The sequence below is a fragment of the Tachysurus vachellii genome, chromosome 12 (genome assembly GCF_030014155.1).
Source record: "Tachysurus vachellii isolate PV-2020 chromosome 12, HZAU_Pvac_v1, whole genome shotgun sequence".
Lineage (NCBI taxonomy): Eukaryota > Metazoa > Chordata > Actinopteri > Siluriformes > Bagridae > Tachysurus > Tachysurus vachellii.
Genome location: NC_083471.1, coordinates 22,732,962 through 22,752,585, shown reverse-complemented (window position 1 = coordinate 22,752,585; position 19,624 = coordinate 22,732,962). Strand labels below are relative to the sequence as shown.

At 40.0% G+C, this 19,624-nt stretch overlaps 1 protein-coding gene across 2 annotated transcripts in view; it reads left to right on the top strand.

Annotated features, from left to right (window-relative positions):
* grin1b (glutamate receptor, ionotropic, N-methyl D-aspartate 1b) overlaps positions 1 to 19,624 on the top strand; it is a 32,999-nt gene that overhangs the window by 6,412 nt on the left and 6,963 nt on the right. For both annotated transcript variants that reach the window (XM_060884093.1, XM_060884092.1), the window contains 15 exons: positions 571 to 668; positions 2,827 to 2,948; positions 3,496 to 3,670; positions 5,654 to 5,798; positions 5,888 to 5,974; positions 6,071 to 6,206; positions 8,292 to 8,419; positions 8,655 to 8,819; positions 11,908 to 12,026; positions 12,699 to 12,811; positions 12,906 to 13,054; positions 14,573 to 14,730; positions 15,497 to 15,658; positions 15,741 to 15,850; positions 15,979 to 16,124. In XM_060884093.1, coding sequence (XP_060740076.1) covers positions 571 to 668; positions 2,827 to 2,948; positions 3,496 to 3,670; positions 5,654 to 5,798; positions 5,888 to 5,974; positions 6,071 to 6,206; positions 8,292 to 8,419; positions 8,655 to 8,819; positions 11,908 to 12,026; positions 12,699 to 12,811; positions 12,906 to 13,054; positions 14,573 to 14,730; positions 15,497 to 15,658; positions 15,741 to 15,850; positions 15,979 to 16,124 — 2,013 coding nt within the window. The remainder of the gene's footprint in view (positions 1 to 570; positions 669 to 2,826; positions 2,949 to 3,495; positions 3,671 to 5,653; positions 5,799 to 5,887; positions 5,975 to 6,070; positions 6,207 to 8,291; positions 8,420 to 8,654; positions 8,820 to 11,907; positions 12,027 to 12,698; positions 12,812 to 12,905; positions 13,055 to 14,572; positions 14,731 to 15,496; positions 15,659 to 15,740; positions 15,851 to 15,978; positions 16,125 to 19,624) is intronic.

Genomic DNA, 19,624 nt, shown 5'->3' with positions numbered 1-19,624 from the left:
CCTCCCACTTTTCTTTATTTTTGTGTAAAGGAATTGCATGTACTGAAGCCAGCAAGATTTGCAAGTCTATTCTTTTGAAACAGTGCGTGGAGATCTGGTCGTGTGGGACAGGCACAATCCAGATGTTACTCCCACCTTTCTGCAGCATTACTGCCTTTTTTATTTTTATTTTTTACTTTTGGGAAAGAAGCCACCATGACCACCCTGCTCCCTTTCCTCCACCCGGTTTTTGCTTTCCGGTTGCATCAATCTTCTTCTCCCTCTTCCTCTAACATGCACGCTCTTCCTTGGAGTCTTGTTTCCCTTCAGTTTGCATGCGAAAAACAATGCAAAACTATTTTTTCCTCCTCCAAGCTTACTTATTTTTCAGTTTAATCAGATTGTCACGGAAACCTTTTTTTAATCCATTTTTTTCCCGATTCCCTTCGAAAAAAAAAATGAGAAAAAAATGTGAGAAAAAAAAAAAAAAGAAAAAAAAAAAAAAAAAAAAAGATGTGAGAACGCTGAACAGAGCATGGTTCAGATTGGTGATGAGTCAACGACTTGACTGATGTTGTGTCCTAATCCCAGGCAGAGAAAGTGCTCTTGTTCAGCCAAGACACAAATCTGACTGCACTGCTCCAGGAGGCCAAAGAGCTGGAGGCAAGAGTTATCATCCTGTCTGCCAGGTAAGATCATCTAATCCTCATCAGAACTCATTATCAACATTGTCAGCGTTACTTTTAGAATCAATTAATGTATCTTATACAAGACTTATGTCAGAAATTAACACCTGATTTAAAGCAGGCAGCCTATGGCATCTGTTAGCATAGTTCCAGTTCCCTGCCACTTTATTAGAAACACCTACTGTACTGTACATACCTGCTCATTTATTCAGTTATCAAATCAGCCAAGCAGCAGCGCGATATATAACATTTCATGACGGTTAAACATAGAAACAAATGTTTCACACTTTTAAAGTGCTGCATTCAAAAAGTGAGTAAACTCAGACATGTGTCAAGATATGGGGATTACTTTAAGTTTCATTATTAAAAAATGACAACAGTTCAATTTGCAATACTTCAAGACGATTGCCGTTAAATATAGCGTTCAGCGTCAGTTCAGGCAGGCCACATAGTCAAGCTCGGCTATCAGCTGATGTCAATTTTCTAACCCCGCCCATCAGCCGATCTGATTCCTAAGCGCGCTATTGGTCCCTTTCAAACAGGGCACCCTATTTAAATGCTTTTTTCAGTCTGTCTGCTTGGCTGTTTCCTCTGCATTGCTGCAACCCACCTCCTCCCCTACTGTACTGTAGCTCCTCCTTGAAACTTTGTGTTTAACTTAATCAGTGTCATTCTGTTGTCACTGATGCAGGCTCTGTTCTAAATGGGGGATTTTGTCTTGCTGCTTTCCCAGTTAAATGGGAGATTGTCCCCCCACGAAGCTGCTGCTGTTCCCTGACTAGCTTTCATGGAGCTCATGAAAAGGATGGGGAATTCAGAACAGAGCCATACCGCCAAATGTAAATTTTATAAGCTTGCAAATCAAAAATTTAAATATGTCAAAGAATTGTCTTTATTTTGACTCAAGTGGTCCTGACTGAAATGAAGAAAGATGTTTACATAACGTAACTCGTGGTTTACATTGTAGAGTCATGCAGATACAGGTCAAGATCTTTGGTTAATGTGTAAATCAAACATAAGAATGGGGGAAAGGGTCAGTGGAGAGTTTGGTGGTGCCTGAAATGCTGGTTTGATCCACAATGATCTCTATAAAAAACAAAAAAAAACAAAACAAAACATCCATCGAGCGGCAGCTCTTCAGGAGGAAACGCCTTGTTAATGAGAGAGCTCAGTGATAAATAGACAGCGTGCTTGGATCCGACAGGGTGTGATGTTAACGTTAACTCAAATAACCACTCTTTACAACCATAGTGAACAGAAAAGCACCTCAGAAAGCACAACATTGAGGTGAATGGGCTACAACAGGCAAAAACTACTGTATATCAAGTTCCACTTCTGCCTGCCCAGATTAATACTCTGAGTCTGCAGCTGAACAAAACTGACTGGAAAACAGGAAATCTGAAGCATTTTATCCCCATTCTGAAGTTCGATGTGAACATGATTGGCTGATTGGCTGGATAATTGTATGAATGAGCAGGTGTACATGCGTTCCTAAATGAAATTGGCCACGTAATGTGCAAATCTGGCAAAAAGAGAGAGGATTCAGAAGCTGCCCAGATGATGGAAAAAAACAGGCTGGAGGACATAGAAATTGTTATTTACATGTATATGAAACACAGAAAATCAGCATTTGATTTTGCTCTTAGTCTTAAAAAAAAAACAAAAAAACAAACCCGTCTAATGTCTCATTGGTATAAATAACATTTCTCTGCCCTCTTTATTTTATCCTAACGGTTGGTATTCAAAAGTTGCACCACAGTTGTACTGTATATGAGAAGACTTCCTATTAGTACATAAATATAAAGTTCTTGTACAGTAGACTGTTAATCAAAGTCATTTGTTTTATGATGTTGTACTTGGTTATACGTGTGTATTTTTGTTTGAATTTATTTTCTGGTGTGATTTGAACGACTCTCAGCACACCACTTGAAAATGCCAGCGACTTGGCAGAGCGTAGCAGCGTTCGCACTACTACACAACACTTTTACCATCTGTGTTATTCAGTGATACCATCTGACATCCATTTTGGATCAGTAGGAGATTTTTGGGCAAAAAATGTCACACTGCATGCGAGCAGTCGCTTCCGGCCTTTGGAGCTCAAGCATCACGTTTGATATTGTTTGGAATAATGCCAGAGTCGAAACTCTGTGTCCAATCGCAGTGAGGACGAAGCAGCGGCCATTTACAAAGCTGCTCGCCAGCTGAATATGACCGGGTCCGGTTACGTGTGGCTGGTGGGAGAAAGGGAGATGTCTGGTAAAGCGCTAAGTGAAGCTCCAGATGGTATGTAGTTTTTCCCTCCTCTCTTGATCTTATAGTTTTTTTTTTTTTTTATATGATTACTGTACGCTTTACAATCGACATCAGCAAACCAGTGTGTGTGTGTTGTACTTGTACTTGTACTTGTACGTGTTTAAACGTTTAAACATGCAGATGTTTAAACGTTTTAAACACTGTGACTTTCTTCTCATTGTATTGTGCTCTCTGTCTAACGCTTTATCTCATCTTTTTAAGTGTGTGTCCTTTCTTTCCATAGACTACAAATGATCCAATAGAGAGTTGTGGTAATCCATAATGGTTTAAATGCTTGTGCATTTGTTGCGCTTTGAGTTTTATTTGTAAGTGCTGCGTCCGCATTGACGTGTGAATACGATGGTAAGCTACATTCCTTTCTGTCCCAGCTTCTTCACATCAGTGACATCAGTGTGCTTTTTCTCTTCATTACCTTCTTCTCTCCTGTCTGCTAATCAAGCTTTCTGCTAATTCCATTCGCTATTTTAAAATGTGGAAGGAAAAAAAATGTCGTGTCATATCACCGATTATTGGGCAGGCTTGCTCGGCCTCCAGCTGATCAACGGCAAGAACGAGTCGGCGCACATCTACGACGCCGTGGCTGTGGTGGCCCAGTCCATCCAGGAGCTCTTTGAGAAGGAGAACATCACCGAACCTCCGAAAGGATGCGTGGGCAACACAAACATCTGGAAGACCGGCCCACTCTTCAAACGGTGAGTCATTTGCCCTGCTCTGCTCTGCCTCACTTCCAGGGGCGGTTCTAGAGGTGGGGCCACAGGGGCCCTGGCCCCTGCTGAAATCTGATTGGCCCCTGATTGGCCCCCGTTCCATCAATCGTCGACGAGAAGAGCAACCGGAGAATTTTTCAAAACGATCACAGAAGCAATTCCACCACCAAACAATTGGCGGCACTCGAGCGTTTGAAAAAGGAATGACTGCGGAAATGTGTTTGCACCGTACTGAATAAATTATTTTGTGTGCTTGAATGTACCCTGTACTTGGCCCCTGAATGTAACATGTGGCCCCTTAAGGGCCCCTGTTACAGAAAAATCCTAGAACCGCCACTGCTTCCTTCATCATCCATCTGTTCCCATACATTACCATACATTACTGCTAGAACTGAAAACACTGCCAGCTTTCACACTGCAAATATTGAAATAATCAAGCATCATATCAGACAAAAAAAAAAAGCTTTCATACACACAGTTTCAAACTGGTGTGTGAAGGTAAGAACCACCCTGAAGGTGTACACTATGTTTAAATGACTTCATCATGATTTGTTGGTTGTGATGCAAGGAGAATTCGAGACCAAGATTTGATTTCAACCCAGCGTAGATTAGATTACACTTGGGATTATTGTATTTTTTCCTATATAGATATATTATTGTAAAGAGAAGCATCATGCAGTACTTTTTCTTGCAATATAAACTCATAAAAGTAGAAACTTTTACAACTAATCAAGCCTTCAAGGGTAAAATATATATATATATATATCTTTATGCCTGCAGGAGAAGCTTATTTAAGTTAAGAGTTATGAAAGTTTGGAATGAAAGGCTATGAATGAAGCTCAGTGTACTTTCTAGTTCAGTTAAATTCTAGTCTTTTTTTATTGGTTTGTTTGTTTTTGTCATTATTGAGGGCACTAAGTTCAAACTGCTCCACTAAAACATTTCTGCCAGTCTAAAATACAAAAAAAGTAATAAAATGGGATCTATGGGATCTATTTGGTGCAAGCTTCTTCTGTGCCCTTAGGTACATATTTTTATAAAGAAACTAGCTAGTGAGTTCGCATGTTCTACTCGTGCCTCGGGGGTTTCCTCCAGGTACTCCGGTTTCCTCCCCCGGTCCAAAGACATGCATGGTAGGTTGATTGGCATCTCTGGAAAATTGTCCGTAGTGTGTGATTGCGTGAGTGAATGAGAGTGTGTGTGTGTGCCCTGCGATGGGTTGGCACTCCGTCCAGGGTGTATCCTGCCTTGATGCCTGATGACGCCTGAGATGCCTGAGAGGCTCCCCGTGACCCGAGGTAGTTCGGATAAGCGGTAGAAAATGAATGAATGAATGAATGAATGAATGAATGAATGAATGAATGAAACTAGCTAGCTTTTTTCAAGCATCGTTGAGAACGTGGCACAATTCCTCTGCAGACTTTGGCTTTCTCTTCAGTCTCTGCAGGTAAAAAAAAAACCCATGATGATAAAATCATGGCTCTGTGGAGGCAGTACCATCTGTTGTGAAAGATGTTCTTCTTTTATCTAAAAAGGCAGTTTTTTTATAGATGGAAACTAAATGTGTGTTAATGCAGAAGACTATGATCATGGGTTGAATAAATTAATGGTGGATTCTTTCTTTTTTGCGCAGTACTGTATGGGATTGTACAGAAATATATCATGACCCCATCCTCATACACAAATCTGATATGCTTGAGCTCAGGGGCGTTTTACCATCTACCTATTGGCAGATATTCCATTTAAACCCTCCCATCTCATATCACTGAGTATGTCTGTACAGTTCTGTTGAGAGAATGAAGTTCTTCCCTCCTCTCCTCCTCCTCCTCTTCCACCATCACGCAGCGCTAGTCTCTGCACTAATCTTGCAATCCACGTCCACCCATAGCATCATTCGTCACTGTCGTAAATGTAGAGACAGGGCTACGGTTGACGCAATCCCTTACTCATCCTCCTTCAATGTGCTAGAGTACTGATGTCATCCAAGTATCCAGATGGCCTCACAGGCCGGGTGGAGTTTAACGATGATGGAGACAGGAGGTTCGCCCACTACAGCATCCTCAACTACCAGAAAACCCGGTTGGTCCAAGTGGGTGTCTACAACGGCTCACAAGTATGTCTTAAATAATATCGTACAGCAGTATGAGATACACAAGGAATAAAGCCATTTGAAATGTAAATATGTTATTGATCAACTTTCAGGTCATGATGAACACGCAGAGGAAGATCATTTGGCCAGGAGGAGACACTGAGAAGCCAAGAGGTTATCAGATGTCAACAAGATTGAAGGTGCTTAGTATTGGCTGTTTTTCCAATTCATCACTGACAGATTTTTCCCTCATTTATATCTGCATGGTGATTAATCACTTTTGGTGTCACTTGAAGATCGTGACCATTCATCAGGAGCCGTTTGTGTACGTGAAGCCGACGCTGCGAGACGGAACGTGTAAAGAAGAACACACCGTGAATGGAGTGCTGATCAAAAAAGTGATCTGCACTGGGCCCAACGAGACGATTCCTGGTAATACACGTTGTAGTGAAAGATAAAGTGCAAAAGTTTTGCATCCCTTAGAAAAGCAGTGAAATTCTAATTTCATTTTTCACATACATGACCATGCACGGAGTGAGATGTAGCGAAATGTTTTGTGAGCGTTTAATGACATATTCGAATAGAAAATTGAGAAGTCTTCAGTGTTATGTGTTGTCCTGGTTGAAGACCTGAATGACCTGCGAGAACAAGCTCCTCCTCCTCCTCAAATTATTTTTTGGAGATTTGTATTTGAATGTGGAGAATGGGGGGGGCACGGTGGCTTAGTGGTTAGCACGTTCGCCTCACACCTCCAGGGTTGGGGGTTCGATTCCCGCCTCCGCCTTGTGTGTGTGGAGTTTGCATGTTCTCTCCGTGCCTCGGGGGTTTCCTCCGGGTACTCCGGTTTCCTCCCCCGGTCCAAAGACATGCATGGTAGGTTGATTGGCATCTCTGGAAAATTGTCCATAGTGTGTGATTGCGTGAGTGAATGAGAGTGTGTGTGTGTGTGCCCTGTGATGGGTTGGCACTCCGTCCAGGGTGTATCCTGCCTTGATGCCCAATGATGCCAGAGATAGGCACAGGCTCCCCGTGACCCGAGGTAGTTCGGAGAAGCGGTAGAAAATGAACGAATGAATGAATGAATGAATGTGGAGAATGTTAAATATTTCAATATACTTTCCTTCATCAGTCACCCCAATACTAACCGATCGTGGCCTCTCTGAACTCACGTATGTGGAAGATTGTCAGAAAAGCAGGAGTGCCTTTACAGATAAAATCCAGACCCAATTGCTGGGATAACATAAAAAGGGGTTTATTAAGGAAAACAACAAACACCTGGAAAAAACACTGATAAAGACTAAGCAACTGAAACAGGAAAACAGAAACCAGGAAACAAGATAACAAAAAACACACAAAGAACTCAGCAAAAAAAACAGCCACAAGACAACAGGTATATATAGGGATGGCAATCATTACAACACAAGGAACTGGTGTGCAGAGGCAGAAAGGATTAAGGAAGAGGCAGGGCTAACAAAGGATACACAAAACAAAAACAAAAGCACATGGAACAAGACAAAATAAAGCCTTCCAGAATGTCCCCCTGATGTTCAGTTACAGCAGTGGTCTTCACTATTTTTTTCATGTGAGCCACACTGATAGGACAAAGTCAATAAGAGAGCCACTTTCACCGCAAAGTATGCCAAAGTTATTCAGTCTTAAATAGCTTATCTGCTTAAATACAATGTACAATATTGCAATACAATAATTGCTCGAGTTGCAGATGATGCATGCTCCCCATCAGTTACCTCTTTGTCACTGTCACATTGCTTTGTTGCTGTTCATTTTGTACGCGGGATTGTTTGATAAGAAATCGATCCATTTTTTAGTCCGTGTGTACAGTAAACACAAGTTGTTAACTAGCATGAAACACAAACTAGCTTCTGGCAGGCCGCCAAAAACTGGCTATTGCGCAGAACGCAGTGAGTCAGTGACGAGTCAAATAATATATAAATATATATTATTATTTGTAATAGAGCACATTCGTTTTTCTATGCTTCCCTGATTGTTTTTAATGTTATTTAAATGAAAAATAAATTTTAACCACATGATCATATCATCGTATTATTTACTGCCATGCGAGCCGCATATTAAAGCTTGGCAAGCCGCAGGAGGCTCGCGAGCCGCGCAATGAGTAACACTGAGTTACAGTATAAACCATCCGTGACAAAGATGGCTGAGTGCACCTATCTTCTAGACCCTTATAAGTGTCATTTTTTTTATCCAAATCTCAGTCAGTGATTGCCCATTCATCATTCTACTTCTTATCTACCAGCTTTACTACAGAAGTTTGCGGTTTATATTTTGTATTGGTGTCTGATCACAAAACTTCACCCACAATTCAATGTCATTTGTCACTTGGAGTTCAGCTTTTGTAAATTAATGCTAAATTGATTTTTTTTTCTTTGTCCAGTCAAACACTATATCCTTTGCACTTTATTTTATATATGCTTATATTTTAGAAAAGGAAACATTTGTTGCTACAGATATGTATCACGATTTTTACCTTCATACATCCAGGTCGTCCCATAGTGCCTCAGTGCTGTTATGGATTTTGCATCGACCTCTTGATCAAGCTCGCAATGACAATGAACTTCACCTACGAAGTACACCTAGTGGCTGATGGAAAATTTGGCACTCAGGAGCGCGTGAGTTATATTATATACCCGAGCGTTTTATCGATTTACTCCGTTCCCCATTTTCCTGTTCTTCTTTTACCAAGGTCACATCCTGGAGAGCCATAAAACGTCTGCCTGTCTGCCTGTCTCGGACATTTACAGTTTGCAGAGTCATTGCTCACAGGTGTAATTATACATGGGCCTTGCTGCACTGGGAACATTTTGAGCAGGACATATTGCAGAGTGTGATTTCCTCTCTTATTAGGTGAATAACAGCAATAAGAAGGAATGGAACGGCATGATGGGAGAGCTGCTGGGTGGCCTGGCAGACATGATCGTGGCTCCACTTACCATCAATAATGAGCGAGCCCAGTACATCGAGTTCTCCAAACCATTTAAGTACCAGGGGCTCACCATTCTTGTCAAAAAGGTACCCTGTTTCTGACAGTTCCTCATCACAACTTTAAGTAAAGCAGATATTTAATATACTTTTTAATACACTGTTTACTCTTTTATATCAAAAATGACACCATGATTTATACAAAAGAAGCAGGTTATAGCAGAAAACCTATAATTAAAATAGAGACAGAATAGTCAAGACAGAATAGCTAGAATATATACATTTAAACTAGCAGCTTGAGACATTTTCTTCTTCCCAAGATCTTCGGAAAATTTGGATGATGCAACTTCCTTTTGAAAATGTGACTTGTAGATATTACAAATATGTTATGTACCTTATTCATCCCTTATATCGGAATGACTCACAAAGGATAAAAGATTTACACGTTAATAGAAAAACAATAATAATATAATATAATATAAAAAAAAAAAAAAATCAAATAATAATAAATTTCTGCAGCATGTTAATGCGTAAATTCGAATTTAATGTTATTATTAAATTATTGTGTGTGCGAAACACAATACATAGGCCCTTTATTGTACTTACATATTTGTATATCGTCGCTGTCGGGCGGAAACCTCGTATGTCCAAATTTTTTCACATATCGATGCTATTGGTCAGTCCCCACGTGGGTCTGTTATTTTTACAAGTTATTAACCAATCTAAAGTCTTGAAAATAGCTTGAGTGCAAATCTCATAACTCCATTGGACACTTCAACTGTCCACCTCTTCCTCACTCCGCGGGAGAGCTTCGCGGCATATTTCTCCTCAAGAAGAGTCGCAACGAATCAACACGTCTTCTGAGGTAAATGTCTTCAAAACACTGGGCTCAAAGAAAAAAAATCTTGACCCCCGCTAGTTCTGGTGCTCGTCTGAGGACAGGAATTTAGCGCAAGACAATCCACTGCAACGCGGACTAAACCCTGTGCACTGCAGATAAGGTACGGCGTTTTTTTCATTTCCTGAAAAATAACGGTTTTGGAGATACGAGGATTCAGTCTGACAGCGACGATATGTAATATTAGCAAGACAGAAAAAATTGCACCCCAATACAATTGAAACAAGATTTTAAAAAGCACTGAGCAAAACAAGACTTAGGTGTATGAATACAGGAGGAAATAAGACTGAAATTAGATACAGGCGAGATCAATTAGTAAGCAAAGTGAATGGGATGGGAAATGGGTGCGTCTGTTAGTTAGTAGTAGCCTTTATTGTCACTGGTCACAGGTACCAGCGAAATTAGCCATCAACCTGTCCATACATACAATACAGTACATACAATATAACAAGGGGGGGACAGGACAGGAAGACAAGGGATTGAAAAGAAATACAGCATAACATGAGGGAAGGGAGAAGAAAAAAAAATCAACCCCCAGACTTTGCTCCGGTGGGGAGTACAGTGTGGGAACAGGAAAAACACCTCAGCAACATAAACACATAAACAGTACGCCATAAACACACGACTTGCAACAGGGGAGGGGAGTGGGGGGTGGAGGTAATCCAGCACAGGCAAGCAGCCATCAGGTCCTGCAGCCTTTATCCTCGGCACTGGTCACAGACCCGCTTGTCAGACTGGCAGTACAAAGCGGCGAAGGCGTGGGATGGGGGTGGGAGGTGAATGCATATCTTTATTAATAAGAATCCCCAGTATATGTTCCCAGAGGATGTGCCATTTGTGACAGTAAGAAAAAAACAAATTAGCTGTCAGTATTATTTTGCATTACTGCCTTGTTGCATTTTATGTCTCAGAAGTTTATGTCTCAGAATACTGTTAATACCGTAAGACTGAACCTACACTGATTTATATCAAGGCTTGTAATAATTATTGACTTTGACATTAAATGCACTATTCATCATTTTGAAAGCATATCATCTTCCAGGTCATGATGTTATTGGAAAGAACATAAAACAATATGGAGCCACAAAGAAAAATGCCTTGTGCAAAGTCTGCATATTCCAGTCACGGTCGGCCTTCTCTGCTGAGATGTCTGTCTTTTAGAGCAGACCTACATTTACAGCTTTTGGCAGACGCCCTTATTATTAAGCGACTTACATTTTACCTCATTTTATACATCTGAGAAATTGAGGGTTAAGAGCCTTGCTCAGGGGCCCAGCAGTGGCAGATAGGTGGACGTAGAGAATCAAACTCACGACCTTCTGATTGGTAGACCAACACCTTAACAACTAGGCTGAAAGAAAGGACAACCAATTATAAGCAGTAATAATCGGTAATGCAATAATAATTGATCATTGAGATAATAAAGAGCTAAGCAAGCTGAAAAAATATTCACATTATTGTAAGGAAGTCATGAGTTTGAATAATGTTAATTAACTGTAAACTTGGCCAGACTCTTTGGGTGGGAGGGATGGCACACCATCTCTCCCCTGTCAATCACAGCTACGCTAGATAATGCAGCTAGATAATGCTTTTGTCTGTGTATTTTACGCTGAACAGCAGTTCTGGCTTCAGGGATCTCAGAGGAAGTGCGTTGTAGCCTTCACATGTTTGAAATGTGGTATGATTGGACAGAGCTGGCTGGCGGGTGGGAAGGTGGGAATAAGACATGACTAAATGGGGAGGTAGAATATATTTCTTTTCATTTGCATACCGAATAAATAAGTCACATGCACCAGGATTTCGTTAAAATGCCAATCAATTTAAATCAAATCAATTATTCACTTTTACTAGTAAATGTACCACTTAACGTATGAACATATTTAATATGTACATTTTAAAATCAGTCATTATAAAAATAGGTATCAGAACTTCTACATGCATCGAGTTAACTATGTTTCGTTGAATTGAGGTCATTTTTATTTAAACTCCATTAATAAAATAATGAAGTATTTGAAATGTAATTAATTCTGCCTCCGTCTCCTCTGAGAGCAGTCCTAGAAATCCTCCCAGAAATGTTTTTACAGTTTCTCCCATTAATTAAATAAGATTTTCCTCCTCTGACTATATTTAAAAGTGAAACTTATGGCGCTGTTTAGTTCTAAGGAATCTAATAATACACCTACAGAACGTGTTGTATGCTCTGTATGGTTCTGCTGGCAGGCTTGCCCATGTGGGTGGTGTGTGTTAATGCTGTGAGTAATGCCATGTTGTTGAATGCAGGAAATACCTCGCAGTACGCTGGACTCGTTCATGCAGCCCTTTCAGAGCACTCTATGGTTACTGGTGGGTCTTTCGGTCCATGTTGTGGCGGTGATGCTCTACCTATTAGACCGTTTCAGGTAAAAGAAGCTCTTCGGTTGCTATATTGCTGGTCATGCAGTGCTTGTGAGACTGAACATGTACACTATATGGCCAAAGGTAATGTATGTGGTCACCTGATCACTGGACCCATATGTGGGCCTTTGTTAATGTTGGAGACATGCACACATTTGTATTGTCCTGGTATGCTGTAGGTTTAAGATTTCCCTTCACCGGACCCAAGCATTTTCTAACTTGTCCTAGCTTGTGTGCACAAAGCGAGCTCTATAAAGACAGGGGTTTGCCAAGGTTGGTGTAGAAGAATGCAAGTGTCCTGCACAAATCCCTGACTTCAGCCCTACTGAACACGTATGGGATGAATCTAAATTCATTCCAACAGCATTCCAGAACATCTCACCCAGCCTCAGTACACAACACTTCTAATGCTCTCATGTCTGAAAGGACACTAATCCCCACAGCCACCTTCCACAATCAAGTGAAGAAAAGTGATGGTTGTTATGGCAACAAAGGGGCTACCAACACCAATTTTAATGCGATTTTAGTGAGATGTTCAGCAAGAACATATGGGTGCAATAGTCAGGTGCCCACATACTTATATATAGAGTATATAAAACATATTAATATATATTAATATAATGTATAATATTAATGATCACTGTGAGTGTCTTGAGATACTTTGCTTTGCTCTGCAGCCCATTTGGAAGGTTTAAAGTGAATAGTGAAGAGGAAGAAGAAGACGCCCTCACCTTATCCTCTGCCATGTGGTTCTCTTGGGGGGTACTTCTGAACTCTGGTATTGGAGAAGGTACCTGACAGCAAACAGAATTACTCACTCAGTGGGTCTCAGGATACGATCGATTTTTTTCTTTGTCTCCTGACCTCTTCTTTCTACCCTCCAGGTGCCCCACGGAGCTTTTCGGCAAGGATTTTAGGTATGGTGTGGGCTGGTTTTGCTATGATTATAGTTGCATCTTATACTGCCAATTTGGCAGCCTTCCTAGTGCTGGATCGGCCTGAGGAGCGCATTACCGGCATCAACGACCCTAGGGTGAGATCACGGCTCCGTCGTTGAGCGCTGAGCGACCTTGCGTGTCATAAAACTGCACAGAAAACACACACAATGTTTACACACTCAATGCATCTCATGTTATACACGGTACAGAATTAGGACGAGTAATTAAGTCGGTCAAGGACTCAACAAACCTCTCTTTTTTTTTTTTTATTTCCAAATTATTTTTAGACACCTTTCTCGTACCAAGGGAAACCTCTAACCTACTGTACCTACCCTGCTGAGATGACATTTATTATTTAAACAGAAAACCACTTTTTGCAAAGATCATGCATGATCACGGAACAGATTGTTCCTATGAGGATAATTTGTTCAAATAATAGTCTCAGTGAGCAAATATGAACCATCAGTAGATATTCAAGCTTTTTATTCCCGGAAGATTCTGAACACAAGACCTTTACAGAAAATACACATGGCATTCGTATGGGATTAGCGGTTGATGATTCACAAGAGAAATTTACCCACTTTAAATTTTCACACACTTTCATTATAGTGTTATTCTAATTTTTTCCACACCTGAACTGATGTGATTTTACATTTGTGATTTTTTTTTTTCTTCTTGATGTCATTTTTCCTGAGTTGACATTTTTATGCATTTTTAGGGCCTAAAATGTTGAAATGTGATCCAGGGAAATTTTCTATGCGATATTTCTAGAAAGCAAATTCCAGGTTAACGCAGGTTACACAGTGTTACGGCATTTTGTATTATATGAATATAATAATATAATATTATATAATATTAAAACATTATTGGGGGCACGGTGGCTTAGTGGTTAGCACGTTCGCCTCACACCTCCAGGGTTGGGGGTTCGATTCCCACCTCCACCTTGTGTGTGTGGAGTTTGCATGTTCTCCCCGTGCCTCGGGGGTTTCCTCCAGGTACTCCGGTTTCCTCCCCCGGTCCAAAGACATGCATGGTAGGTTGATTGGCATCTCTGGAAAATTGTCTGTAGTGTTTGATTGCGTGAGTGAATGAGAGTGTGTGTGTGTGCCCTGCGATGGGTTGGCACTCCGTCCAGGGTGTATCCTGCCTTGATGCCCGATGACGCCTGAGATAGGCACAGGCTCCCCGTGACCCGAGGTAGTTCGGATAAGCGGTAGAAAATGAATGAATGAATGAATGAATAAAACATTATTAGGGCATTAGTGTAACTAACGTCATTTTTAACCCAATTTAATTAAAAAAAGCAATTATTTGTTAATGAAATCGAGGACCTCCTAGTTATTTGTCATAATTTGTAGCTATTAGACATGCTAAGGATCCCTTACAGTAAGACAATTTGGTGTTAGTACTGAATGTTAGTAGATCATGTTGCTTGCTTTCAGTGGTGTTCAACAAGCCAGATTCTAGGACATCACTACATGCTTTAAGGACAAGTTATTCACTAGAAGAACAACACATACAGTCTCATATCTGAGGTCTGAATGATTATTTGGGATGTAACTTTGATCAGTGGAGCTAAAGAGGATAGTTTTTGTCTTGCTGTTGTCTTGCAGCTGCGAAACCCATCAGATAAATTCATCTACGCCACGGTGAAGCAGAGCTCTGTGGACATTTACTTCCGGCGTCAAGTTGAGCTGAGCACCATGTACCGCCACATGGAAAAGCACAACTACGAGAGCGCCGCTGAGGCCATCCAGGCTGTGCGAGACGGGTTAGTGAAACAAACAGATAAATAGTATAATCATATATAACGAGAGATGATCACAAAGTATATGATGAGCGGTGCAACCGAGCAGCGTTCAGTCTATTAAGTTCAATTTCTGACTGCAGTCAGTTGAAGCTTGGAGTCCAAGAGAGCAAAACTGGCTGAGTGATCTGTGTAGGAGGAATGGGATTACTCTGTCAGAGCAATGCCAGCCAATCGTGGGCGTCTTTGAGCTCATGTATATGGAAGAGTGCAATTAGCACATCCTCCAAGTGACTACGTTGTGATGCAGACTGAGCAGCTGTTTGAAAAGATGCAGTGACAGACCTGCACATGTTACCCTCTTTCACTGCTAGCTGTCATGTGATAGGGCAGCTGTCACTGCTGTGGTATACCAGTGAGTAAGTATACAGTAGAAGTATATTTTACAAGCCTGTTGTTGAATAAAACCGTTTGGGACATGATATTATAGGTAAATAATCAACTTGGGATGCTAACTGTAAGTCTTCTTAATGTCGTACCACATACCACGTATCAGTCCTGGCCTAAGATATTTTATTGTTTATTCATATGTCATGTCAAGTCTTATCAAGTGGGTTTTTGTTGGAATTCCTCTATATTGCTTGTATACATACATGTCTTTATGTTCAACACAAAACATATAAACAAGTATATAAAGTATATAAACCTAACACTGATGCTAACTGCCTGGTCTTTGGAGATTAAGGATTGAAACCAGCACTAACACGCAGTCTTCTCTTCCATACTTTAGCAAACTCCATGCTTTTATCTGGGATTCAGCCGTGTTGGAGTTTGAAGCCTCGCAGAAGTGCGACCTGGTCACCACCGGAGAGTTGTTCTTCCGTTCAGGCTTCGGCATCGGCATGCGTAAAGACAGTCCTTGGAAGCAGAATGTTTCCCTGGCCATCCTCAGGTATCAGATCAGCCATGACGGATTTTTTTTTCCCCGTCTTCATTTTCGTCTTCTTTTAAGTGGTCTAATTTCATCTCAAAAGCTCTCATGAGAATGGGTTCATGGAGGACCTTGATAAAACATGGGTGAGATACCAGGAGTGTGACTCCAGGAGCAATGCCCCAGCCACGCTCACCTTTGAGAATATGGCAGGTACGAACCACTTCATGTAGACTTCGTGTAGAGATCAATATACAATAGATACACACTTTATTGAAATGAAGGTTATGGCTTAATCAGGCATATCAATAGTGAGATATATTTCAACATTAATTTTGCAGGCGTGTTTATGCTTGTGGCTGGCGGCATCGTCGCCGGGATCTTCCTCATCTTCATCGAGATTGCATACAAACGCCACAAAGATGCTCGCAGGAAGCAGATGCAGTTGGCCTTCGCAGCAGTTAACGTCTGGAGGAAGAACCTACAGGTACGGCGTTCCCTTTTCTTCCTTCTTACTACAGGATAAGAGTCTGCATGAATTTCTAGATGGCTGCCTACTGCTCTTACCTGCTGTCTTACTGTTTATGACAATGAAGGCAAACCAACTGTTGATTTTTTTCAGCTTTGAGTTAGAGAGTGCAATTTATCTGCATTCATAGGATAATGTAAGCTGCAGGTTAATGAGGTTACATTTAACACCAAGTATGGGTGTGGGTTAATGCATGTAAGGCTGATTTGCATGGTGATTAATGAATATTTATATATGTGCACTGCATTTATAATTAGATAAGTGTATATTTAAGATAGTTAAAATCAGGGGTTAAATCGGGGGCAAGTGTATGAGAGTGTATAATAAGCGTATATATTCCAGACAAATGACAGATTTTTAATGACAGCATTTTCATGTTCTGCCTTCTTCGGCATTACGCACTAGCCTTAATGAATCAAATACTTGGATTTGTTTGTCTTTTGATCTCAGTATTTATTGTGTAAGTGCAACATTTAACCAATTGTTTTCACCACTCTATGTAGTGCCATTATGTATTTAAAATATTCGTAAAATATTCGTTTGTAATTCATCCTAACTCAAACATAAATTAAATGTTGTGCTACTTTCTAAAAATAACTGTTAATCAAAGACAACACTAGATGTGTATCGCTGATTCAAAGTGAATAGAGAAAAAACATTATTTTTATTTTTACATCATTTTTCTTGTAATGTACAATTACTGTAATTGTTGCACCACTGCTGAACAATAGAGTTTAATTTTAACAGCTTTGAATATGTAAGAGTGACTATTTTAGAGGGGAAAAAAGCAAATGAGAGTAAACTCTGTAAGAACAAAGACACTGTTGAAATGAAATGAAGCGGTAATTTTGAATTATTGTGTTTTATACGATGAACTCGTCTCTTCAAAGGGTGCCAATATTTAATACCTTAACCAAGGCTGCTTGGCTGGACACAGTATCTTGGTTTATTATTTAATTTGTTTAGGTGTTAATGACTTCCTGTTACAATAAAGAAAACCTTTTGGTGATCTATGTTGAACTACAGTAACAAAAAAATAATAATAATACATTTAACACTACATTTTGAGGTCATATTCAGATAATTGGAAACACCACCTAGCATTCGAAAGGTTGTAAAATGCTGGCATTAACTAGCATTGTTAATAGTTTTATTACTTATACTACAAGTCACTGCGTAAATTAGTAAAGAAGCCTCAACCTTTTTTTTTCAACAACCTTTTTTTTTTTTAAAAAAAAAAAAACATCTTGCTTTAATATTATTTAAGATAACTCCAAAGCTTTCTGTCAGTGAGGTACCTAGCACGTTAGCTAGTTAGCCTATTTGAAATAGCCAGAAAGATAGTATCCATTAGGCTTGCTAGCAAAATAAAAAATATCCTCAAACACAAGGCTTACATGATGAGAAATGATTTGTTTCCAGTTTTGGAGATGATTTATTCAGATATAATGCTGAATGTTAGGCTAAGATGTGCTCAAAAGGTACACTTTGCAGCTTAGCTTGTTATACAGATAGCTATATTAGCTTTAGAAAGAATTATCAGTTCCTTAATTTAAGACGGGTGTAAGATATACACTGAATGTCCACTTTAATAGAAACTGCTAATTTATGCAGTTATATAATCCAATCCATGTGGCAGCCACACAGTGCAAAAAACACAAATAATAACAATAATAATAATAATAATAATAATAATAATAATAATAATAATCATGCAGATACAGGTTAAAAGCTCTAAAAGAAATTCACAGAGATTACTTTTCAAATTTTTTTTTTTTTTCAAGTAAACTCAAGCATCCCTAAACATATGAATAAGATCTCTCACGTAACACCTCCTTAAATCCCATTTTAACCCCTGATTATAATGAAGGAGTATTACATCGCACAGAATTAGAAAAATATAGTGCAGACAAATATGGACAGTAATATGAGTGTGTCACTTGCAAATTCATGCTAAGGATAAATTCCTTCTCCGTCTTCCACTGTGGGCATCATGAGGAAGCAGCTCCTTCATGCGTGCCTACTAAACCATCACTAAGCAGAGCACACACACACACCACACACACTATGGTGGAGTGGTGCAGATGCACGCTGAGCAGTGTTCAATCTGAAAGGCCATGCTAGCGGAAGGTCTCAGTGGGGTTCCTGCAGAAATCAGAGACTCGTCCTGCATGTGTTCGGATCACTGTTCCTTCACCGCTGGCCTCTGGCTCTGTACAAGCTGAGTCACCGGCCTACTCAACAGCAAAAAGCTGGTGCGAAACAGCATGGCCTGCCCTACTCACATGAAAAAACCCAGCTGTGGTGCACTAGAGCTACAACACCATGTTCAGTTATAGTACGGAGCTCACCGCTTCAGCTAGCTGGGCTCTAAAATGTGTTAAAAGCCAAAAAAATTAAAGCACCCCTGAACATATTAAAAAGAAATGCAGAACTCTTAAATGCATTTGGTTTCATTTTTATTTAAGAAATTACAAATGATGTTGTGTTCATGAATATACATGACTATCATGAATATTCACAGAAATCAGGTGTTTTTTTTTCAGAGATTTAAAAAGAAAAACAAAAAAAAAACATCCAAACCTGTTACCATAACAACCATGCTTTGTTCATCACAAAGTTTAGGTTTTGGGTATCATGTCATCCTTCAACAGTTTAAATACAGTTTATATTCGTAGTCTTTTTTGTGACAACATCAGAGTTTGTTTGTTTGTTTGTTTGTTTGTTTTGTGGTCACCACATGTCTATCATCAGAATCAGCCAATCAGAATGAGTTAATAAAAAACATGCTTTGTTCAGGGGTACTTTAAAACCGATTTATTGATATAGCACTTGTTTTCTACTTATTATTCATCAGGCAAAGAGTTTCAAAATCTGAACAGCAACAAAGCCCACAGTTTTCTCTCAAGGTCATATAGGCCTATAATAAATATTAAAATGTTTGTATTTGACTGTCTTCCCCACCACATGTTTTGGCCTGAAGGCTTTTTACGCCTACTAAAGATGTTAACTATGGTCAACATGCCTACACATTCTACCCACATGGAGACACATGGCCAGGACTGATGAGGGTGTGTAATTAGACTGCTGTTGGTCTTCAAGGAAATCAAGATTTCATTGTTTCTTTTTACCTGTGGCTTCTGAGCTCAAGTAAAAAGAAAAAGAATAGCAAACAGTAAATATCTGTATAAAAGTTCACAATGTGTGGATTCATATAAACACAACGCTATATGAACCAAACCAGTACATGAGATGAAACACGTATGGTGATTTTTTGAGGCATTAGAGGAGAACAGGAAAAGAAAATCTGTCCTCAAAACCCAAAAGTGTAAAGCTCATCCCATGGTGCGATGCGAAACAGCTCGCCTCACTCACACCGTGGCTTTCTGAAATGCATGACTGCTCCGATCTGCCCCTGGCATTTGCACTTCAAACGCTGCGTACCAGGTGCAGATGGA